General features: G+C 39.3%; 1 protein-coding gene across 4 annotated transcripts in view; it reads right to left on the reverse strand.

The window, feature by feature from the left end:
• Window positions 1–5126: 5126 nt before the first annotated feature.
• The window catches only part of rbms2a (RNA binding motif, single stranded interacting protein 2a), a 98364-nt gene continuing 77657 nt past the window's right edge, over window positions 5127–25833 (reverse strand). The window contains exons 5-14 of one of the 4 annotated variants that reach the window (XM_067431079.1): window positions 18569–18726; window positions 17308–17387; window positions 17076–17191; window positions 16917–16975; window positions 16690–16783; window positions 13252–13302; window positions 13050–13160; window positions 11722–11799; window positions 11517–11604; window positions 5127–9473 (exon numbers count right to left, since the gene is read on the reverse strand). In XM_067431079.1, the coding sequence (XP_067287180.1) occupies window positions 11524–11604; window positions 11722–11799; window positions 13050–13160; window positions 13252–13302; window positions 16690–16783; window positions 16917–16975; window positions 17076–17191; window positions 17308–17387; window positions 18569–18726 (828 nt within the window). In that variant the 3' untranslated portion in view covers window positions 5127–9473; window positions 11517–11523. The remainder of the gene's footprint in view (window positions 9474–11516; window positions 11605–11721; window positions 11800–13049; window positions 13161–13251; window positions 13303–16689; window positions 16784–16916; window positions 16976–17075; window positions 17192–17307; window positions 17388–18568; window positions 18727–25833) is intronic. The other 3 variants (XM_067431080.1, XM_067431081.1, XM_067431082.1) reach the window with 3 other exon arrangements.

Genomic DNA, 25833 nt, shown 5'->3' on the forward strand with positions numbered 1-25833 from the left:
TTTGAGTGAGTTTGACAAGGGGCAAATTGTGACGGCTAGACGACTGGGTCAGAGCATCTCCAAAACTGCAGCTCTTGTGGGCTGTTCCCGGTCTGCAGTGGTCAGTATCTATCAAAAGTGCTCCAAGGAAGGAACAGTGGAGAACCGGCCACAGGGTCATGGGCGGCCAAGGCTCATTGATGCACGTGGGGAGCGAAGGCTGGCCCGTGGGGTCCGATCAAACAGACGAGCTACTGGAGCTCAAACTGCTCCAGAAGTTAATGCTGGTTCTGATAGAAAGCTGTCAGAATACACAGAGCAGCTCAGTTTGTTGCGTATGGGGCGGCATAGCCGCTGACCAGTCAGGGTGCCCATGCTGACCCCTGACCCCGCCGAAAGCACCAACAGTGGCACGTGAGCATCAGAACTGGACCACGGAGCAATGAAGAAGGTGGCCTGGTCTGAGGAATGGATGGCTGGTGAGTGTGCGTCGCTTACCTCCAAATTCCACAGATCTCAATCCAGTCGAGCATCTCTGGGATGAGCTGAACAAACAAGTCCGATCCATGGAGGCCCCACCTCACAACTTATATGACTTAAAGGATCTGCTGCTAACATCTTGGTGCCAGCTACCACACAAAACAGTTGTGTATGCAACCCGGTTACCTGAGGAGGGGAAGAAACGCTGCGTCATGGAGTTGATGCTATGGGGAACGCCATCAGTGTACAAATCTACTTTAGACCCTGACATGGGGAAGCACAGCTCTTAAAAAGATACTTTCAGGACATCTGCACGGAGCAAGAGAGATCCCAAAGGAAATCTACCTCCGCTCACAACCACACTCTTCTTATAATAGAGCTGAACAATTAATCGATCCTAATTTAAACATCCACGCAATCTTAATCAGTTTTTCTATGAATATTGGTGCTCATTTGCACGATTTAGACTTCGATCACGCTGATGGTCAACTCCATGACGCAGTGCTGAAGTTCCCCTTCAAAAGGGAACTTTATTGGGGTTTAATCAGGTAGAAATAGGTCTTTATGCTAACAAGTGCAGGTTATGAACAGTATGAATAGTAAGGCTTTGCTTCAAAGAGACTAAATCATTTGAACGACTGAGTAGTTGAATTTAGAATTGGTAATGTTATTAGAGGCCAGGCACCGAAGGTGTGTAAGCATTATTGTAATCAGTTATGTCCCTATTATTCTTCCACTCTTGAGTCTGTCAGCCCATAGAATCGCTTGCGGGAAACTTATGAAATTTGGCAAACGGATCGAGGAGTCTGTACTGTCACCATAGCAAATTTGGAGACTATGGGCCCTATCTTGCACCCAGCGCAATTGACTTTGTACACCGACGCATGTGTCATTCCTATTTTGCACCCGCGCAAAGCGCGCTTTTCCCTCCACAGAAGCACGTCGCTAAACAAGTGAATGAACTTGCGCTCCCTGGGCGGTTCAGCGCAAAAAAGGAGGCATGTTCCGGCGCAAACAATCCCTGGTGCTATTTTGCTGTTCCATTAAACAGCTGCGCCACTGACCAGAAAAAACCCAGTCTAAAGTCAGTGGCGCGTTGCGCGTTGTTCATTATGCTATTTTAAGGGCGCATGCTTGACCATAATGTATAGCGTGCACAACACGCATACACTTTGCTCATGTAATCTACACAGATGCAACAGTTATTTTTGCAAATCATAAATTGTTACACTAAAAAAATATTAACACATGAGATGACGGAAATCATTGTGGTGTGCCACGAAGATGTGAAAAAATAGGCATAAATCTAGCTTACAAATTATTCAGGCTTATTGTAGTAATTAAGGATCAGACCTGTTTGCCCAATAGTGGCAAGACATATATGTATATAAGGACATCTGACAAATTGGTTTGTCCATCAAGAACCAGCGGGAAAAAAAAAAAAATAGACTGAAAAACTGTTTAACCGACGCTATTTTGGGTGGGTTTCTCCCATCCCCATACAACACATCTCCTCTGTCCTTCACTGCTCTTACCTGAACATCCGTCTCCTCGGCTGTGAACCGCTTCTGGCGTGCGTCTGGTAAATACGCCATAATAATAGCGATCCATAATGGAACTTGCGCAGCTGCTTTTAAAGGGAATGTTGGATGCCGCTCTGATTGGTTTATTCACGTTACGCCCAAACCACACCTATGAATAATGAAGCTACTTCAGACCAACCCATTTTAGATTTGTGCCGGGCGCAAGAGCCATTTATCCCGCCGGGAAAATAGCAACAGCGCCGAGACCCGCCCACAAAGTTACTTGCGCTTAACGCTTTGACACTTGCGTTTCAGATCGTTAAAATAGGGCCCAATAACTCAATCCCTCTAGTGCCACCACCTGTCCAAGGTTTCACTTTAGTTTTTTGCTAATAACTTTTGAACCGTAAGAGCTAGAAACAAAATTCTGATTCCTTGGCTCAAGATGATTCATTGCATAAAATTGTACTGCCATTTTGAAATTTAACCCTAAACCTAACCCTTGCTCAGATTTGCAGGAAAATTTACCCGGCTCATCTTCAGACCATGCTGACAAAAAGTGATGGAATTCAAGTTGATTCATCAAACCGCTCTTGAATAAGAGCGAGTGAGTTTGACAAAGTGCCCACTGACATGAACACAGGACTGTATCTCTGCTACGCTTTAGCTTACTCTGACCAAACTTGGTGGCTGCGTCTGAAGACTTAGCCAGCTGGGTTTTTGCCTAATCAGACAATAACTTATAAGGCAGCGTTTTGTTCATGAAGGCACCTCACAAAACTTTCAGATAGACTTCTAAGAAAGGCAGTGTAACAGTTTAATGATCTACAGAAAAATAGAGAGAGCTTTGGTGAGAACTAAACACATATTTAATTACTACATTAGTCATTTATCGCTTGAAATTACAGCAGAAGTGGAAAATGTTAGTCACAATGTTACGTACACAAACTGACCAGCAAACACAACTTTCGGACACCCGAAAAGGGTGTCTTCTTTTCCTCCCAGCTCAACTGTCACTAAATGGAAAGCACAGGATTGTGGGATATCAAAAGCAGTGAAGGACACATGTATGATGCCTTCAAAAATCGATCAGATGAGGTTCTCTCAGGAGACAGGAAGAGAAGCTAACATTGGATTCGGACATGCCTTGATGCCTTTCAGCCTTGAAATGTGTCCTCCAAAGGCAGCATTTTTTATGTTTTGGACGCAGCCTGTGTGTTTTATGACAACCATGAGCTGAGGCTAGTTTCAATGCTTCGCCACAGTGCCACCTAGTGTTCAGGAGATATGGATTTTTTTTTTTTTTTTCGTATAACTTCAGAACGGTGTGGCTGTGTGCTGAGCTGAGCGATAATAAAATTATAATAAATAATTTTGTCGTAAAATGCTATGTTGGTCGAATGCATTGCTGTAACTTACGAAACTCAGCCCTGAAGCTACTCAAAAAGTTTCAGCCACCAAGTTATAATAAAATTTCCAAAAATGCAAATAACTAGATTTTCTTTCAAAACCTACTTTTTCAAACTTTTCCAAGACCGTTTGTCTGATTTTCACTAAAATTGAATCTAGGGATGGCTCGATACCACAATTTTGGCTTCGGTACGAAACCACAATTTAATACCGAAGTACCGATATTAAATCGATACCGCACGGTCTGATATTAGCGCAGGTATATTGCAAAGTTTTAGTTCAAAGTTTTGAGTTTATAAAGTGGAAAATCACCACAAATGTTTATTAGTAAATTAATTAGCAAAGCTTATCACATCACATCATTTGAAAACTTTCTTGTGAGAAATAATTGCAGCAAAAATCTCTCAAAATTAGCAAATTGCTTCTGGGTTCAAAAGACATCGCACTACACTAAAGCAATCTGCATAATCCGATTCAACATTTCACGCTCGTCTCGGGATGGAGAACAAAATTCATTTGAACATGCAAGCGATTTATAGCATTTCGTAATAACAGTTACAGGAGACATGATGCTCATAACAACGACACACACACACACACACACACGCCTGTAACTTAGAGCTTGCACATTACAAATAAAGTCTCCTTAACAGTCAGACACATAATTATGTAAAAATGTCCGTCTTTAGTGAGTGTTCACATAAACAGTCTGTTGTGTCTAACGCGAATGTTAATAGTGCAATAGTACGCATGCAAATATTTTGGGATCTAAATGTCATTTAGAGGCTGTCAGGCTGTGTGTGTGTGTGTGTGCGTTGATCAGTGTAAAAAGAAAATAAATGTCTAAATGAGATGGTTCGAAAGATTCACTGACCTGTCGATCTCTTCAGAAGTCTTAAAGTCAGGATAGTGACAGATGCTTCTTGGCTAGGTTTGATGGTTCTTCATCAGTTTTATAAGCAAAGTCATTACAAATGTCACTTCTACTCCTCTCTTTATTAATTCGTTGTGGGCATCTTGAGTGAGATTCAACTGCTTTATCCATTTTGTTCGTCTATGTTGTTGTCACATTTGCCGGTTGTTTCGGGTCAGCTTGGGTAGCGCGCTGCCATCTAGCGGTGAACTTCGGAACAGCAGCATATACCAAAATGTGCAATCATGATATCGTACCGTTTGAAATACCGTTTAAAATATATACTGGTATTTTTCCAGTACCGGTATACCGCGCATCCCTAATTGAATAGCATCTTTTTTAGACCATGTCGATAGACAAAAGCGCTTTTGTATAGAGCAGCAACACATTTTAATGGCATGATGCCCTGTATCTATGGGATGCTTTGACTTATTGACGCCAAACTTTGCATACGTCATCGTCACCTCACTTTGACTACACCGCATTAAATTGGTCACAGCACCACCTATTGGTCAAAAGTGATAAACCCTTAAATCATTTTATCAGTGACTGTTTATGATTTTTCAGCCATTTTGCCTAAAATCTTAATATATTTTCAATTGCTCATTGTTGCAGTTGTACTGATGCTCCGAGCCATGTTGGCATGACTTACCGAGCTTGGCCCCTTAATTGCTACTTGCAGCTTTTTTTATAAATACAATTATAACATGCAATTAAAAAAACGTATATGATCATCTGAAAAAACTGCAGCTGATGTTATTAGGAGAAAATGCTATGAATAAATGAAAATCAACAAAATACAAACAAGATTTTATTTAAAAAAAAAAAAAGATATTCAGAAGATCTTTAAAAATAAAAAAAAGTAAAAACAAACGAGACACTTTTTTTGTTTTTCTTTTTTCCCCCATCAAAAACAAACAAACAAAAAAACAGTAACAGAATATCAGAAATTGTGGCACAGGAAGACAATTTACCGGCTAGAAACTCTGGTTAACATGCAAACAAACCATCACACTGTTTCTTCAGATATCTGTACAAAATGTGTTACTGTATAAATAAAGAATATGTTTTAAAAAAAACTGTTCAAGAGACAAGCCATTTGTTTAATAATCATATCGACATCACAACCATACTGTACTGACGAATATGACGAGCGGTTTCTAAAGATCTACACACACTACAACTGAACTGAACGCTCATTGGTTGAGGCACACTGTACAAACTCTTGGACTAACAAAGACCTGTTAATGGTTCTGTAGTGTATGGCTTTATCTGGTGAACAGCTTGAACACCCAAGTTAGCAGCAATACATTTTGAAACTATGAAATGAGCTGTTCAAAAATTAGCAGCTATTCGTTGAAAATATATTAAATGAAACTGACCTGGAAATTAATTCAGTCTCATCCCAGTTGCTAAAAAAGATTTTAGATATGTAATGAATCATTTCAAAGTTTCAAAACCATGTTTCATGTTTTGTATTTGTAATGGATGATATTATCATGTTTGATAACCAAAAATAAATCCTGTTTTCCTTCATGAGGTGAACTGCATGGTATCATTTGAGAAATATCTTTAGTACAGAACATGTAGCATTAAAGCATCAACAATAAAATCACATTGACAAAGTGGACAGAGGGTGAGAAACCAAAGGAAAGGAAAAAAGTGGAAAACTCGCAACCCTTTCCGTTACTCGAGCTATTTCAAATCTCATCAGCTCCGTGATCGTTCATATGGGTTTAGGGCTTATCAAATATGTTTTGTTGTTTTGTTTTTTAACTATAGGCGTGTTGTTTCTTGGTGGCATTGATATCTTTGGTAGCAGGAATGAATCTTGAAGATTTCAATGACTGCCAATCGTGTGAATTTCAGTAAACTGTAAAAGAGGTATAGATCCATTTCAGTAACACAACGTTCTTTGAATATTATTTCAAACTATCCTAGAAGCTACTAGATTTTTGTAAGGAAAAGAGTCTCTTAATGAAAACCATTGAATGCTTTTCAGATCAAGGTCATGGCTTTACATTCATAAAATGTAAAATGCACCAAGAGGAAGGAAGTAACAGCTGCATCATGAGCCCTTTAGTGTGATATAAGCCCTTGTGTTTATATCCTATAGAAGAGCGAGACACAAAAAAGGTACAAAAACAACTCATGTGTAACCATGAGTAAATATACACTCTTTTTAGATTATCAATGACATCAAAGCTTTCATTTTCGGATATTCAAACTCTTTTAGAAGTGCATCATGATTGACCAGGACAGTAAATTTCAAGTACAACAACAACAAACTGCACAGAGAAAGACACGAAGAACATGAAAGCAACTCGAGAAAATGTTTTTCATTTGCACACAAACACAAACTCCAAAAAAAATCCTATGAGAGGAATTCCCATCATCTAAACGAGTGAAGCTCCGCCCCAACTCTACAGCTAATCTCAGTTGTTAGTTAAACACAGCAGCGTGCGCTCGCTGTTGTCCCTGCTGTACACGTCATGTATAATCCCAGCACCATAGCCAAGGTATTTCTACAAACAACCAAAGCCATGATAACACACAACCTGATGAGGCCACCCACCGCCAAACATGCGTTTACTGATCAGTATTTGGGTCTTGTTTTCCAAAGAAATATCAAAACAGCCTGAAAACGAAATACATTTCCGTGAGAGGCAGAACTGTGCACAGAGTAAGGCTTGCTTTTAGAGAATATATCTGGAAATATGTGTGTATTTTTCTAACCAATAGTGTTATAATCAGAGCGTGACATTAACACCTGCCAACCTGGCCAAATGTGTGTGTACTCAGCATTGGTGTGTAACCCAGTCACTCCTACTAGCCACTTTGGCTAGTATATATGTAAAATATATATTTTTCAATTGTAGTCTTTTAAAAGGCATCCGAAATAATAAACTAAGTGCAGTGTAGTGTTGTCAAAAATCGATTTTTCGCTACATATCGATAGTGAAATATCCGAAAGGCTTCCAATACTATTTTTCCACAGATTAGACATCTCATCTCTCCGACAGCGAGTGACCCGCCTCCACTCACTCACTCGTTTTATTTCATTTACTCCTGATGAATATTGTTGCGGTTACAGGGCTTGAATTTCGCCGTGAGATTGTGAATTGGGCAAAATTTAACTCATTCCCGGAGATCTTGTGCTCACACCCATACATTGCGGGCACATAAAACCGCCTCTCAGGACACTAAATCGAGTCATTTTTCACTGCTTTTTGTGCTTAAACAGTCAAATACACACAAAATAATGTCAAAACGAGTAAATGTAAAGAGCTGAGAAAGAAAACGCTTGCGTAACAGTATAATGGATCCGTGCGTCGGGTTTATAGTGACAACAGCCTAATAAACCTGCTATGAGATAAGGTTTTTGCAGTTCTTGCAGTTTTCCCGCAAGGTATCAATGTCAAAATTTGTGAAAATGGCTATAACTTTGAAAACCACTAGTGGCTGGTGAGCAAAAAAAAGTTACTGTCAAGCCCTGGCATCACATTGCGCCGAGTGTATGATAGGGCCCTTTATGTTTAAATATCTAAACAGAAATTTAGAAAGATTTCTAGACAGCCGTGACGCAACAAAGCCTCGTTTACTGACTTTGGCAGTTTGATACATGCTCCGAATCACTGGATCGAAACAAATGAAGGTTTTGAAGCTTCATGAAGCGCTGTTTGCCCATCACTACACAAGTCCAAGATGTCTGCCATATCGGCCAGCGCAGCACAAATGACATGACTGAGTCGTCTTTTAGGATGTTTACGTTTGTTACTTGAAAACAAGACAAAAATACTGATTAAAACAGCATAAATGAACCGGACAGAACAGCCATAATATTCTTCCCGTCATTGTTATTTTGTCCTACTGCATCTGTTTAATAGATTCATGCCAGTAAAACAACATCTTTCCTTCAAGTCTAGCAAAATGACAGGTGGGTTTGATTCCATATCTGAGGAAAGATTGATGATTTATGGCAGTCCCATATTGAGAAGCTTCATCAAGCCAATATGTTATCACCACTTTTCTGAATACTAACAAACCACTTAATGTCACTTCTTCTAGACCTCGGTACTGTAAGCCAATAAAAATCATATTTAGGAAACACTATGTACATTACAACGCATATTTCCAACACTTTTGGAAACCTGAAATATTTGGTGGCATTGCATACACCATAAAATGCTAAATCTCTCATTTCAGCTGAAGTATCAAGGGAGGAGAAAGAAAATAAATTGATTAATTATTCTTTTTTACATGCTCATGTTTTAAATAAAAATGATTTGATCCTGAAAACTGTAACGTTAGGCACAAACTGTTTCACAGGTAATCATTTGATTTAAAATGCCCCTCATAAAACACCTTACTACAAAAATCGGATTCACTTCCATTACTAAATTTAAAAAAGCTTAAACAGATGAATCTCACAATATTAATAGATATTCTATCTAATTCTGTTCTAATAGTTCATATGAACTTGAAAGACAAATCTATATTGCCATGGTATGTACCAAAAAAATATATTTTTTTAAAATAAATAATAATTTAATGATTGTCTGCTGCTTTGGGAGAAGTGATGATAGAATTAGAGTGATTTTATCACTATTTCTTTGAAGATTCTTAAAATGAAACGACATGAAGAAGTGGCTTTAAACGGTTTCTTCACCAGAACATCACACACACTCAAAAACAGGACAAATAAAATGCACTGTTTGCATCTTAATCTGTACAAAAATATCTTACTGTTGACTGAAGGGAAAAAAAGAAATTAAAAAATAAAAGGTTGCATATTTAAAAAATAAAATAAAAAACACACGTTTTTACTTTCTCTTTTTTCATCCTCCCATAATAAAGAATTAGTTCTTAAAAAATAAGAATTTGCCATTGCGTGCATAAAAGAACACATTGTGTTTTCCTTAGGCTTTTCTAAATGATCTTTGTTTTTTATGCTTTTTCTCTTTTGTTATCAAAATAGATGGATTGATAGCTCTTTTGCACAGTCTCCCACCGTTGGCTGAGAGGAGTTGAACAAAAGATGAGTGACGTCCTTTTTTGTCTCTTTTCTTGATAAACGCTCCTTTTGTGATCCGCATCCCCTCTGCTACTCTTGGTCTGTGGAAATCCGCAAATCTCCCGAGAGATCGCCATTGTCCACAGCATAGCACCTGAGAGAGAGAGAGAGAGAGAGAGAGAGAGAGAGAGAGAGAGAGAGAGAGAGAGAGAGAGAGAGAGAGAGAGAGAGAGAGAGAGAGAGAGAGAGAGAGAGAGAGAGAGAGAGAGAGAGAGAAAGAGAGAGAGAGAGAGAGAGAGAGAGAGAGAGAGAGAGAGAGAGAGAGAGAGAGAGAGAGAGAGAGAGAGAGAGAATGAAAATGAATTATATACAGTGCCTATATTTGGCCGGGTTGGCAGGTGTTAATGTCACGCTCTGATTATAACACTATTTTACTATAGTAAAAAATAAATCTGTAATTAATTTTTTAGGGTAAAAAGACCCCATTCCTTTGTTAAACTTTTCTTTTTGACTTTTGTTTTGATGCCCAACAACCTAAAATTAGATGAGTAAAGTTTGATGACTAACAAGTTAGCTTGACAAAGCCTTGTCTGAAAGTTTGAAGTAACTTAGAAAAGCTTGAAGGTCGAAAGTTTTACTCAAAGTAAATAAAACGATGTAGCTAGCATATTTTAACTCATTGCTAACAAGTTAACACATTGTTATGTTTTAACATGTTTTTAACATATTTCTAACATGTTTTACGAAGTTGTTAGCATGTTCTAACACAAGTAGGCCATGTTGCTAACATAATTTAACATATTGCTAGTATGTTCTATGTATAAAAAAAGTATGTTTTGTTTTAACATGTTAACATGATTTAACACATTTTGCTAACATGATTTAGTGCATTGCTAGCATAAATTAACACATTGTTAGCATTGACGCTAGTATGATTTATCATGGTGTTTGAATGTTTTAACATTAATCAACGCATTGCCAACATGTTTTTTTTACATTGTTGATATTTCTAGTATGCTCAAACACATTGCTAGCATGATTTCTCACATTGCTAGAATATTTAACATGTTGCTAACATGATTTAATAGCATCATGCTAACATGATGCTAGTGCAAATTAGCACATTGTTAACACTATTGCTAGTATGATTTATCATGGCGTTGGAATGTTTCTAGCATTAATCAGCACATTTCTAAAATGTTTTAGCATGTTTGCTAGCACGATTTAACACACTGCTAATGTTTTAGCAAGTAGCTAGCATATTTTAATCACTGCTAACATGTTTTAACACATTGCTATGTTTTAACATGTTTTTAACATATTTCTAACATGTTTTAGCATGTTCTAACACATCACAAGTATGTTGCTAACATGATTTAACAGATTGCTAGTATGTTCTAACATGATTTATGTTATATAATTGTATCTTGAATTAACACATTGATAGCATGAATTAAAATGTTTTATCATGTTGATAGCATGATTTAGCACATTGTTAGCATTCATTAGCACACTGCTAGCATGATTTAACACATTGCTAACATGATAATTACCATAGTGTTAGCATGTTTTTAGGACATTTCTTTTTTAACATGTTGCATGTTTCAACATGTTGTAATCATGTCCTAGGGTTGTTGCTTTGCTAGTGATAAAATATAGTTACATACTCTATAAGAGTTATATTTATCAAGCCAACATAAAAATCGAAACAATTTTTTTTTAAATTCTTCACACCCTGAAGAAGGCTGTTTTTGGGCCACTATACGTGGGTTGTTTTAAACCCCCCCATATCTTTTACATTTTCTACTATTAAATAAAGGCTTTTTAATAATTTTGAAGAAGGTGGCTTGGATTTGCATCTTTGTTCTGCATTAATTTAAAGAGCACCCTCAAACATTTCATTGAACTCCCTGAGCTCCCCAGACTTTTTTGCCTTTCCATAAAAACCTAAACTTCAGAAATGCAGCAGCGCCAAACCTGCCATTTGATAGACAACACACTGAACGGTTCCCATCTTTGACAAGGCAAGGCAAGTTTATAGCGCATTTCATTCACAATGGCAATTCAAAGTGCTTTACATAGAAATTAATTAAAATAGGGATAACAAATGCATAAGAAAAAGAATACAATGTGTAAAATAGAAAAATAGAAACAGTTGTGAATAGAATTAAAAATAATCTTTAATGTGTTTTATTACCATAGCTTCATTTGCTGTGCTGATAGGAATAATTAGTGTGTTCTGAAGGCGTCTCCATGGAAACCTGCTGCTGTTGTCCACTGTTTTCCTACAACACGAATAATGAGTCAGATCTAAACAAAGCACCAAAAAAAACCTCAATCCGATCTAAATAAAGCACCTGTTCGGCACTGAAAGCAGTGTGTGAGATGAGCGGTTGTCATACCTCTAATGTAACACTAGATGGAGGCACTTGGGTGTACTGAGGGATGTAAGTCCCCTGCATAGCTGTGTTTGGAATATACTGCAGACAACATAAATAAAATCAATGGTTAAAACTTTCCTTCGCGTTTTAAAGTGCCCCTTGTTAAGCTATTTTAAAGGCTCCTAATGTTGTTTTACAGTAGGAGGACATCCAAGGTCAAAAAACACTTCTATAAAATAATTCTCCTAATATCCGCTGCAGAATCAGCTCTTTTCTCTCAGTGTCTGAACGGTTCAATCAAGGATTCGTTCTCTCTAAACCCCGCCTTTCTGAGAGCCTGGTCTGCTCTGATTGGTCAGATGGGCCAGTCTGTTGTGATTAGTGGACCTTGTCAGAAACCACACTGCAGAAAATGCTCTTCTTACTTAGTCATTTTGTCTTGTTTCCAGTCTAAATTTCTAAAAATTCTTCAATCAAATGCATATACTAGATAAGTAAAATGGCATAAGATATTTTATCTTGTTTTGCTGCTGTGTTTAACTAACAAAAATATCAAAATAAAGTGAGTTGTGTGAAACAGGCAAAATTATCTGCCAATGGGGTGAGAAAAATAATCTTGTTTTTTTTTGTCCTAAAGAGAAATAAGATTGTTTTTCTCACCACAGTGGCAGATAATTTTGCCTTTTTTAAGAAAAAACTCACTTTATTTTGATATTTTTCCCCAGAAAACAAGAAAAAGTATTTTATGTCATTTAACTTATCTAGTTAATTTTTAGATATTTGGACTGGAAACAAGAAAAATAATACTAAATACGAAGAGCATTTTTTGCCGTTCAAACGCTCATTATCATATCTGAATCTCAGCTCTTGACACACAGTGATACGAACAGTAACGATGGCGTGGGTTTTACCGTCTCCATCTCATCAAAGTGGATTTGCTTTGGCAGCAGAAAACAGCATCTTCTCCACATGAACAACACCAACCAAACTCTTCCAGTCTCAGACACAACTACAGCGCTCGAGGGGCAAAGAGACGCCGTTCAGCCAATCAAGACCAGAGACTGGCATTATGCAAATCAGTTACAAACCTACAGCAGGTTCAGCAGGAAGTGAGACTGGAGTTACAGACGACTCGTTTCAGATCAGAATCACTTCTTACTTTTAGGAGACAAAATCTCCACTTATCTTCACTTTGATTTTTGAAACTTTTCAGATCTTTTACAGTCACAAACAGCTCTATAACACGACATGAAATTTTCAAAAAAGCATAATTGGGGCACTTTGATAGTAACTTGGTTTCTACAACAAAGACCAACTATTGAGGAACTATTAAAGCTGTAAGTGCTGACCGTGCCAGCGCTGCCGAGCGACAGGTGACCGAGCTGCTGGGTCAGGGGTCCGATCATAGACGTGGGCTGAATGGACATCGGGTGATCCATAGCTTGAGTCAGAACGGTCCCCTGCGGACAGAGAGATGTTATAAACCCAGAAAATCAACAAGGCAAAATAAAAAATGTGGATGCATACAGTCAGACATAAGTGAGCACTCACAGTGGGCTGCATGAGGTACGACTGATGATGCATCCAGGACGGGCTGTGCACCTGTGGATACACACAAACATAATCAAGAATATATATTTCTCCTGTCCCAAACTCCCCGCTCGGCCGCTCCTGAAATATCTCTCTCCACTTCAGCCTCACAAATCACACTGCAGACACCAGCCAAATATTGGACCAGAATTCAAATGCACCGTACCAGCCAATATTCACAAGCTATCCCAAAGTGCATCTGGATCCATATGCTGCTCATTTAATGCCAGATGGTACCGTTCATGGCAGTGACTGGAATGTGGAAGGGGTTTGCGTCTCCATTTTAAGAATTGGAATGTTTTTGAAAGAAGTCTCTTCTACTTACCAAGGATACAATTATTTGTTCAGAAATACAGTAATAATGTAGACTGGGTAAACCCAGCCTGATCTGTCGGCGATATGACTTTCGCCCGGCAACTCAGTCTAGAAACCTGTACATTAATTTCTACTGCTTCTGTTACACTTTTGCGAGAACCAATCACAGACTGGCTTATCCATCTGGCACGCTATTGGCGAGTTTAACATGATGACGGATAAATAAGTAATGGATCGTTGCCCGTTGATCACGCCTCTTGTGGTCTGATTGGTTGAAGGACTATCCAATTGCTTAGAGTCATTTGAATAATGCCCGTTGATCACACCTCTTGTGCAGTAGAAAATACAGAGCAGACTCCCCAGACCAATGTTCAATCTTAAAGCTACACTGTGTTACTTTTTTAGTTTATTCTTAGCTAAAAACACTGAGTTCTTTCAAAAATATATGTGCTCATTAATGTATATTTACTTCTTTCAAGTAATAAAGTATTCTCGTGAGTTTATAATATACCATTGAAAATCCATTCGGGTGAGGGGTTCGAATGCCAGTCGCCATGTTGCTCCTCCATCTTGAAAGTACAGTAGCCAAAGAGGGACATACCCGTAAATTCAAGCTTCACCTTTCGCGTTTTAACACTCGGTGGCAGTCATGAACGAGGTCAAACTGGATGCCATGTTAATCTTGGACTAAATCGGGCTCTATTGGGCCATTCAGTGCTATTTGAGGACACATCTCAGCGAATAGTATTTGCTTTTGCCTGTCGATCCATTAGCACTCAATAAAGTGTCAGAATTCCCACAAGCCCCAGCTCAGCTGAGTCACTGCGGTCTGATATTCTCATTTAATGCTGAGTCACTGCGAGTTTCCATCTGCCCGCTATCAGCTTTGGCAAACGCTCAGCCTGAGCTCAGTATCTCAACAAAAAGAAAAAATGTAATCTGATCTGTATTGACCTAAAGTATGCTAATAAAATACAGAAATGAAGGTCTGCTGAGACCATTGAGTGAAAGAGCCCATCCCCCTCCCTTTCGGAGCACATAGAGAACTACGGTGGCTGACGCAGGACACAGATGTCATCATCTGAGAGAGCAGAGAGTGAATAGCGCTCTGTAGAGAAGTTTGTCTGTTTAGGGCTACCGTAGAAACATGACGGCAGACAAATGTCGATTTCACTGTAAGGGACCCGAGGTGTATGTAGATAGAAACGGCTCATTCTAAGGTAATAAAAACATAACGGCCTTTATCCTCCACTAAAAACATAGTTATGTATATTATATTGCATTTCTGTCAATAGATCCTCATAAATACCACACACTGACCCTTTATCAAAATATGTTGCACTATAAGTAAACCAGTGAGAGAGTTAGGGGGAGGTGTGAGGGAAGATGTTTCGGCCGGGACGGGACTTTTTACTGCGCCGAGCCGAAGTACTCTCAGAAGTGCTAATCCACCATACATTATAGTTCTCCTTTTTAATCTGATTAGAGAAGTACCACGTTTTATTTTGTCACCATACTTGATCGTTCAACTACTCGTGTAACTGTATTTAAATAGGGAAAAGATGGAGGTGTTTGGTGGCTTCTAACTTGATCTCTGTTTGGTACCATAGTGAATGAACTGGGCTTAGGGAGCTAAGCTAAATGCTATCAGATCATCACCGCGCGTCAGAGAGATTAAGTGCACGCACTGAGACGAGAGAGGTATGTATCAACTCTTTTTAGTTAAGGGAATAACATAGTTTAATATGAAAAAGCGGTGAAGTAACCCTTTAATAGTCTACCAAAAAAAAAAAAAAATTCCTTTATAATATTTGTGTGAGTATGTGTACAGAGAACTAATATAATTATTTTAAACAGAAGTTTGTTGTTGTTTTCGGGCACTACTAAAACAGGTTTTCCTGCTGGAATATTGTTTATTTCCCTATATTCTCTAGCCTGGATGCCAGCCGAACTTAGCCCCGCCCACAATTTTTTTAGGTCGAGCAGTTCGGTCTGGCCTTTCTCCATAGCGGAGTAATTATCCCCGAACAGAAACTGTTCTGACCAATGAAATCATCAGGGCGGGCTTTAGATGATGACGGACAGATGATCAACAGTAACGTAATCATCACGTCATCAAAGGGGCTTGGGTTATATTTGTTCAAATCCTAAATGGAGAGCTTGTTTGTATCTGCATCACCTTCACTATTTCTCTCAGAAATGATGATCATGTTGGGTTAGTACTCTGTGTATCATTAAATTATTTTATTTTTTTACAACACCGGCAAAGATTGTTTATTCCACAGGGTTGCCAAGTTTTTACAACAAAACCCGCCAACTACTAGCCCTAAACAATAGCTTCTCGGGGGATTCTCTGGAAAAAAATGGTGTTTGGGGGGTAAAATTTGTTATTTTGGCAAGGTTGCCTGCTAAAATTTGCACTCATGGGTCTGTATATCACATAATAGTCGCTTCAACCCGCGGAAAAAACGCGGACTTAGCAACAGTGCAGTTGAGCTCTGTTGACGTTTGACAATGCTTCGCTTCATTGCTCTGATTGGTTGTTGGTCTGTCCATTTGAGGTCTTTCCTGGTTCGGTTGAAACACGCCCCATAATCACAGCCCAATGGAGCATCAGACTCATATTCTGACTAGAATTGAGTATGACCACGTCAGGCTCCTCTCTTCCCAGTCTGTCAGTAATGCTCTGTTTAGTTCCTGTCTCTATGAAGTGCCTCATTAAAAAAAAATTTTTTTTGCTGATTGGTCAGCTGGACCAGTGTGTTGTGATTGGTTAAGTGCTTCAAGCTTGTTTGGGATATGCCCCGCCCCTCACCATAACCGCCAGTTTCAGCACTGTACTAACTCAACCAGGCCCCGCCCCTTTATTCTGCATATGAATGATTTAAATGAGAAATATTGTGGCGTGTTGGTTCCCAGAAGACAACTCAAGACTACAGTAGAGGAGTTTCAGGAAGTTCAGAGACAACTGGCACTGATATAGAACAACTCCCGCTGGAGCTTTTTCATGCTCAAACAGCAACATTACACACTAAAGACAAAAGACTATGGACAAAAGCACAATGGGTCCTCTTTAATGCTCACCTGGTAGGACGGTACTTGTGAGGACATGTATGGAGACAGAGAGGACTGAGCGATCATTCTGTTTGGAGCAAGGCTGTACGGAGAAGAATAAAACCTGAAAATAATAAGCAAAAACAATAAAAAACATTAGCCCCTAAGTTAGATGTTCAGTTAAAATGCAGTTAATATTGTGATGATATATAGGGAAATACACATTTTTTTAAATATACACATTAAATAGTAGATACATTGAGTGTCTGTACCCGTTCTGTAAGGCTGTTGGGTCGTATGTGAGCGTCATTCCCCCCTGAACGTGGAAAGGACAACCATTAACTTTACAGAATGCACAGGCTCTGTATGAACAGTCATATACAAAAAAATAAATACTATACAGTATAAACACTCACTCTTACCGTATCGCCGTCTCTATGCCAGGGTCGACCGTTCTGTAGGTACTTTGACTGGTTCTGTCGCTTCTTTTGTCCTCCGTCAGCAAACTTGCATAACAACGGTTCTGTTGGTACTACAGTCAAAGCAACCAGTAACCAACATTTTTTTTTAAATGTCATAAATTGGATTTTTTTTTTTTTTTACTTTTATAATATATATATATATATATATCAAATAAATATTGTCTACCTGGCACTCCTGGTGGGGTTTTGATATATTTTCCATTAAAATGCTGAATGATGGCTTCACACTTCTCTGTGGACTCCATCCTGTTATACAAAGACATGAATAAACAAATAAATCGTAGGAAAAGTTGTGAAATTCATTCGTCAGCTTTATTTTTATGTTTGAAAAAATTTATTTCATATAAAAAAGATGGTAAAGACAGGAATATTGGATGGATGGATGGATGGATGGATGGATGGATGGATGGATGGATGGATGGATGGATGGATGGATGGATGGATGAATGGATGGGAATCAGATGGATGGATGGATGGATGGATGGATGGATGGAATGATGGATGGATGGATGGAATGATGGATGGATGGATGGGAATTGAATGGATTGGAATCGGATGGATGGATGGATGGATGGATGGATGGGAATTGAATGGATTGGAATCGGATGGATGGATGGATGGATGGATGGATGGATGGGAATCGGATGGATGGATGGATGGATGGAATGATGGATGGATGGATGGATGGATGGGAATCGGATGGATGGATGGATGGATGGAATGATGGATGGATGGATGGGAATCGGATGGATGGATGGATGGGAATTGAATGGATTGGAATCGGATGGATGGATGGATGGATGGATGGATGGATGATGGATGGATGGATTGGAATTAGATAGACAGATAGGAATCAGATGGATGGATGGATGGAAATCGGATGGATGGATGGATGGATGGATGGATGGATGGATGGGAATCGGATGGATGGATGGATGGGAATCGGATGGATGGATGGATTGGAATTAGATTGATGGGAAATTAGATGGATGGATGGATGGATGGATGGATGGATGGATGGATGGATGGATGGATGGATGGATGGATGGGAATTGAATGGATTGGAATCGGATGGATGGACCGATGGATGGATGGATGATGGATGGATTGGAATTAGATAGACAGATGGGAATCAGATGGATGGATGGATGGATGGATGATGGATAGATTGGAATTAGATAGACAGATGGGAATCAGATGGATGGATGGATGGATGGATGATGGATGGATGATGGATAGATTGGAATTAGACAGACAGACAGACAGAGATAGATAGATAGATAGATAGATAGATAGATAGATAGATAGATAGATAGATAGATAGATAGATAGATAGATAGATAGATAGATAGATAGATAGATAGATAGATAGATAGATAGATAGATAGATAGATAGATAGATAGATAGATAGATAGATAGATAGTACCTTGCGAAGCCGACGCCTCTGCTAGTTCCGTTCACGTCCCGCAGGATCCGAGTGGAAATGACCTGGCCGAAGGATTTGAGCATGGCCTCCAGCTCCTGCTCGTCCATGGACACGGGCAGGTTAGAGATGTACAGGTTGGTGGGATCCTGTTCCTGTTGCTGGAAATAAACGCATGCATTAAATCTGACTGTACTAATCCGTCTTACAATTCATCTTTTCACGTGACATCACATCTTTATAGGAACGCTCTGGAGAGAAAAAACAAGGCTGTCCTCCGCTGGCTGCCGGCCATTTTCATCATGTTTGTACTGATGTAATAGAGCAGTCATATTAAAAGACCAAATTCATTAAGCACCTTATTAATGATGCATACTGTACAGGTGAGCAGATGAATCCAGAATATAGGCACAATGCACAGTTCCCGTTAAGTGTTTTTCCATTTAAAACCATTATAAACAAATGACTTAACCATTGAATTTGTTGTGTTAATTCACTGTTAATGCACTTTCAGTTGATTAGGATTTTTCTAACCGTGCACCTATGCTCATTACATTTTTTCTATTTGCATTAATTTGTTCGCCCACAAGGTGGTAACGGTGCTTCTGGGCCATTGATTCACAACTTCGTCAAAGAAACGTAATAAACAGAACAGAGGGAAACACACAGCTGCATGGATGAGAGATTGTGCAAGGAGATTAAAAAGTACCTGCATTTGTACTCTAGCCGAATAGATTTTAAAGATGTGTATTGGTTATAAACCATACTGTAAACAAATATGGATGTAGCGTCTGTGACGTCACCCGCAGTTTTCTGAAGAGCATTTTTGAAGCCTAAAGTGGACGGAGCCGGCCGTCGCCATCTTGGCAGCGTGTCACCGCATGTCACTCCCAAATAACTGAAAATGGGCAAAGAGGCGGGATGTGGGCGGAGCTTAGATGCCTGGTTACTGAAACCACGCCCACCTAGCATGACCGTAGTGACAATCTACCTGTCACTCAAGTGGCCACGCCCTTAATTATGCAAACATCAAAGCTTAGTATAATTTAAACAGATGAGTTTGTGAAAAATGCACCCCTCTCACAGTTGTCATGAAGGGCAGAATTAGCCGTATAGACCAAAAACACTTTTTGTACCAGGCTGTGAACATTTCTGCTGTAATGTTGATCAAGAGGGAGATACAGATTTGACTCCCTTTTGTCTCTAGCGGCCAGTCGATGAACTGCAGTTTAAGTCACTTCCGTGTTGGCTTCAAGAGAGGTTGCCGCTTGGTTATAACTTGTGACAAAACATTCTGTCGACAGAGAGCAAGTTGACGACGTGTTGACGGCCTGTGCGCGCCTAGAAGTAGAGTATACTTTGAAAGGCTATGCGTACAGCTGTGCAAAAAAAAATAAACCGGTAGTACACTTAGGGCTTTACATCAGAGAAAGCACCGCACGACTCAGAGGCTGATGAAGTGGTCTGAAAATGCTCCGGTAAACGAGTGAAGAGAAACAGAAAGACTGCTGCAGCTCTGCCTCTGTCTCATCTTTCCCCGGAGAAAAAGATCTCCTTCCTGTTTCCATGACACACTCTCTAAACACATCAGAAGCTTTCTTCAAGACTGAAATAAACCAACATTTATGACACGATTCTTCATTAAAACAACATTAGGAAAGTTCACTGGCTGTGCTTGCACACTACTCTTCCTATTTCTGTTACTGTACGCACACCGAGACGATGACTTACTGCCAGACAGAACACACTGCACATAATACTGTATATCCCACAATGCAATGCCCTCAACTTGACCTTCCACTTCCAGTGAGATAAACGATCCAAAAGTCATTATGTGCACAGATCTTTTAGTATAATCTTTGATCTTTTAATAATAGCCAGAAACATCTTCATTGAGACAGAGCATATTTAGGCCACACCCTGTGGTCTGGGGGGTAGAGGTTGGGGGCAATCCAACGCTCTTCATTGCGTGAAGCGGTCGCCTCGTCTTTCTTCACTTATAACAAGAAACAGAACAATGTCTAAAAGCTGATATGTGACTAGGTGTGCAGCAAACAAGCTAAAAAACACAGAACTATGTTTTTATAAGCTGCCGACCCCAAAAAACGAGCGTTTAAGGAGACAAAAGTGGACACAGGCAATGAGACGTGAAGCTTCAGCAGAAGAAGAATGGGTCAATTTTGGGATCCTGACCCTCAGTATGTCTCAGTATGCCTATATGTGCAGTAAACATGTTGTCAAATATCCAAACGTCCGTTTTATATATTATATTTCCTGTCGCTGATTACTTTCCCCTCCAGTGTGTGTAGTTCTCAGTGTAATGTAAGTCGCGCTCTGACTCAAGCGCCTGTATCCAATTTTGTGTCCTTAAAAGTTCGTTTTTTGGCTCAACAGCTTATAAAAACTTCTGGCTTTTTGTTCCTGGTTTTTTTTTTAGCTTGTTTTCTGTACACCTGGTCACATATCAGCTTTTAGACATAGTTCGTTTTTTTGTAATAAATCAGAAATGATAAGGAGGCCGCTTCCCACAATAGAAAGTCAATGGAGACGGTTGGTTTGTTTCCCCCCCGGTGGGCGTGGCTTCAGATTATGACGCGTCGCTCTGTCTCTATGGAACCGTTCAATTAAAAAGTGTGCTTTTTGTTGAGTATCATATTTAAGGGCTTTTATGGCTGATGTATTATGATATAGTGAGAATATGTCGCTCAAAGCAAGAAGGGTCATTTTTGGGATTTGGTAATATTTCAGTCCCCCAGACTTTATAAAAGCGGTGTTTTACCAAAATGAAATGTTAAAAGCTTCTCACAATACTTTAGTATGTCCATTATATTGAATCAAAAATGATTATTGCATTTAAATAATACTTATCATAAAATAATATCTTATTTCTATTGTACATTAAGCACTTTGTCACGTCCCTGAGGCACTTCACTGAATTTGTACTTGTTTTGTACACTGAATTTGGCAATTTTGCAAGTGTTTATTTGTGTTAAAAATTTTGCAATATATTTGATAATATAAAGTCTGAAATCAACCCAGCCACACCAACCATTCTCCGCCTATAATAATTTAGACTCCACCCATATGTGACATCATTTATCACTAATTACATCACTCAGGTCTCTTTAACAGTGATGTAGAAGATGGTAAGTAGTATAATAGTTTTTATTCTTTTATTTTTTTGACGTATTATAGTCAGGGAGGGTAGAACTCAATCCAATCATATAAAATTAAGATGTAAAATTATTTTTATGTATTTTAATCCATAAGTATAAACAATGTCCTTGTTTCACTGCTGCCATAATATGGTCTACTCTCCTACACTACAAGAAGAGCAGTGGCCATTTTGTGCAACAACAAAAAAAAACTCAACACTGTCACATGTCTTTATATTTCTCATTGTTTCGGGGTTGAAAACTTGTGACGGGTTGAGTTTTTCACTTCATTTATGAATAATTTAATACAAAAAATATAAAATATTCATGATTTCCATAAAGATATACTTAAACCATGACACTGGGGCATACGCATAGAACATTATCAATTCATATAATTTAATTCAGTTAAATGATTGTTAGACTGCATTAACTAGGTCAGCCGGAACCGGGAACACTTCCCATAACACCTGATGTACTCGTTACATCATCAGAAGAGTGGCATCTACGCTAATGTTAGTCTCTCTGTTTATCCCGAGGTTTATCCCGGATCCGGGCCGTGTCCGGATCAGATGGTGGACCTGCGGCTGGACATGAGTGTCTGCTGAGAGCGTGTCAACTACTCTCTCCACTGTAAATGCTGCATCGACACAACATCCTTCATAAACCCGTCTCCGGCGTGACAACTCCGATCTGATATGATTTCTGATCTGTAAGGTTGCCAGAATAATAATCATACACTGTTTGATGATCGGCCAGAGGAGAACTGGCACCCCGACTGAGTCTGGTTTCTCCCAAGGTTTATTTTTCTCCATCATGCCCTGATGGAGTTTCGGTTCCTTTGGTCGCCTTTGGCTTGCTCAGTTGGGGACACTACATTTTCAACTAAAGTTTTCAACTAAACATCCAAATAAATTTACATTTACAAAACTAAATGAACTATATTAACTAGATTACTGCTGTCCAAATTTTCGCTACATGACCATTGAAATGAGCTGATAACATCACCGTTAACATCACCATCTCCAGAATGACTGTACAGCCGAATCAAATTCTGTTGCATCATTTTCCTGTTAAAGGTCCCGTTCTTCGCGTTTTTTCAAAGCTTTGATTATGTTTACAGTGTGCAATATAACATGAGTTCATGTTTCGCGTGTAAAAACAATATTTTTCACACAATTTACTTATCTGTACACTGCTGTTTCCCATAGACAGTAAAAGAAATGGACGGAGCGATCCCATTGCCTTCTACGGCGTTAAGTGATGTCAGTATAGGAGCACTCACTTCCTGATGGCTGAGCGAACTGCGCAGGCTCAGACTGAGCTTGAGGACGTGGATGTGACGTGAGCCTCCTGTCTGACAGCTGTGAGTCTTCTAGTAGATGTGGAAAGTGAAAGCTGAATCACGTTGTTTAAATATTTTCTCCCGTTGCTTTTGGCTCACTATGGGCTTCTCCCCATTCTTCCCCCTTGACTTTATCAGACTTTATGTCTCCACATCCCCCCGACTGCCTCATAGACAGTAGAAGATTGCCTGCGAGCGTCTCCTCAGGTCTATACGGTAATTTCTCAACGGTGCGACTTAGTCGCGTTGGTTATGACGCAATAGTTAGCCTATTTTTACAAAAACAGCTTCTACGGGGCGATAGTGTAAGATACAAGGTAACGGAGCCTTTTGTGCATTGTCGTGTTTCTTTAGAAATAAACAATGGACAAATGGAGTCTTTAAACGTCTCAGATGTAAAGTTATTCACTGTCAAAGTGACTCAAAAATGAATGGGAGTCAATGGGATGCTAACAGCAGGTGATGGCTTGGTTAGCAATGGCAGCCCCTAGGGGTGGAACGCTTTCCGAGCGCTAGATTACCCCCTTGCTGTTTCCTCTGTCCTAAAAACGGCCTGATGATTTCCTTGTCCCGCCTTCAGAAACACGTAACGAGTTCTGATTGGGCCAGCGCTTGTTGTGTTGTGATTGGACAGCAGCTTAGCGCACTTTGCCCGGAAAAGTCCCGCCTCTTACCATAACGGGGAGACGCAAGCGCTGAATGTGCGCTCTTCTCCACGTGGGAGAGCAACGAGACCACGCCCCCTATTCTGCGTGTACTTGTGGGCAGAGGGTTAGTCAACAAACGGTTCTAGTGACGTCATCACAGCAGGAAGTGCAGCGGTGTAGTCCAAACCGGCCGTTCGCTGTAGGCTTTGAAAGGGAACTTCTGTCAAATAAAATATCTCGCTTGGCATTGAACTTTGAGCTTTATAATTTTACAGGTATTATTTATGCTCTAACAGCAACATTACACACTAACTAAAGTTTGAAAGATGGAATCACGAAGAACAGGACCTTTAACACTGTGAAGCTGCTTTTAAACAGTCGGCATCGCAAAAAACGCTATATAAATAAAGTAAACTTGACCTGACACTGACAAACATCTAATGTCAGAAATGACAGCCACATTAGCAGAAGAAAAACTGTTTTGCATGCAGATACACTGTATTACCAGGGTTGTTTTTCAGGGGTTGGTCTTGGCCCCTTCGTTCCAGTGAAAGGAACTTTTAATGCTAGCATAGCAAGACATTTTGGACAATTTCATGCTCCCAACTTTGTGGGAGCAGTTTGGGGATGGCCCCTTCCTGTTCCAGCATGACTGCGCTCCAGTGCACAAAGCGTCGGTCCATAAAGACATGGATGAGGAGTTTGGTGTGGAGGAACTTGACTGGCCTGCACAGAGTCCTGAGCTCAACCCGATAGAACAGCTTTGGGATGAATTAGAGCGGAGACTGAGAGCCAGGCCTTCTCGTCCAACATCAGTGCCTGACCTCACAAATGAGCTTCTAGAGGAATGGTCAGAAATCCCCATAAACACACTCCTAAACCTTGAGGAAAGCCTTCCCAGAAGAGCTGAAGCTGTTAGAGCTGCAAAGGGTGGGCCGACTCCATATTAAACCCTACGGATTAACAATGGGACGGCATTAAAGTTAATATGCATTTGCATATAAAATATATTAGAGTTGGATTTATTAAGGAATAAAAAGTTAAAAAGAGTTAAAAGGAATAGTTCATATATACAGTATTATATTATATTATATTATATTATATTATATTATATTATATTATATTATATTATATTATATTATATTATATTATATTATATTATATTATATTATATTATTTCAGAGTGTGGATATTGACCTTACTTGAAGTGAAGCACGTTCCAGGCTGTTGGATATAGCACTGTATTTGCGGTAAAAATTGTTTTATAAATACGGCTCGATTTCTCACACAAACGGATCATTTTGTGTCTTAAGATATAAATGTGTCGTCATGAGCCTTTGTGCGTGTTGTTTAAGCATGTTTTTTTTGCTCTCTCATATCATTTTTACCCATTCACATGATTATATGACCTACACACAGCAACGGTTGAGTTAAAAATCTTCATATTAGTACTTATTAACAACTAGTGTTAACTAAGTAGCTATTACATTCTGAACATAACAGTTAAACTGCAGTTAATGTCAATATGAAATCAAAAATGACATTTCTTATTTGATTTAAAAAGTGATTACTTATGCACATCATTATTGTTTTAAATTAATAAGCCTCATAACTTGAACAGAATAACTCCCCTCCCTCCCTCTCACAGCTCATCTCTTCTCTGATGACGAGGGCGGGGCAACCTGTCACTCAAATTAGATCCACCAATAGCAAACCACAGCCATCCAATTGATTCCCCATGGAGAAAATCAAGCCCCGCCCCACATTTGTTCTTGTTCCTGAAGCGTTTCACTCAGATATACAGCACAATAGGGAAGAAAAGGCTAGTGCAACTTCTTTCATTCTTGAGCCCAGTGACACGTGAACAGGTGTTTCTAGCATCATGACTGGGATGTTGTATAATGACGAGTCGGCATTCCCTGGGTTAAAATAAAACATTTAAAATGAAGCAGAGAGATGGATCAGTTTGTTTTTTTAATGTAAAGTTCACCATGGGTGTATAGCATTTATCAGTGTGCATGTATGTGTTTAAAGTGTGTGTTTCCACCTGACCAGCACACACTCCCTAAGTGTCATACAAAAGAGAGTCTAGGAGACACAGAGGGATCAACTTTAGAATAT

The sequence above is a fragment of the Pseudorasbora parva genome, chromosome 22, assembly GCF_024679245.1.
Source record: "Pseudorasbora parva isolate DD20220531a chromosome 22, ASM2467924v1, whole genome shotgun sequence".
Classification (NCBI taxonomy): Eukaryota; Metazoa; Chordata; class Actinopteri; order Cypriniformes; family Gobionidae; genus Pseudorasbora; species Pseudorasbora parva.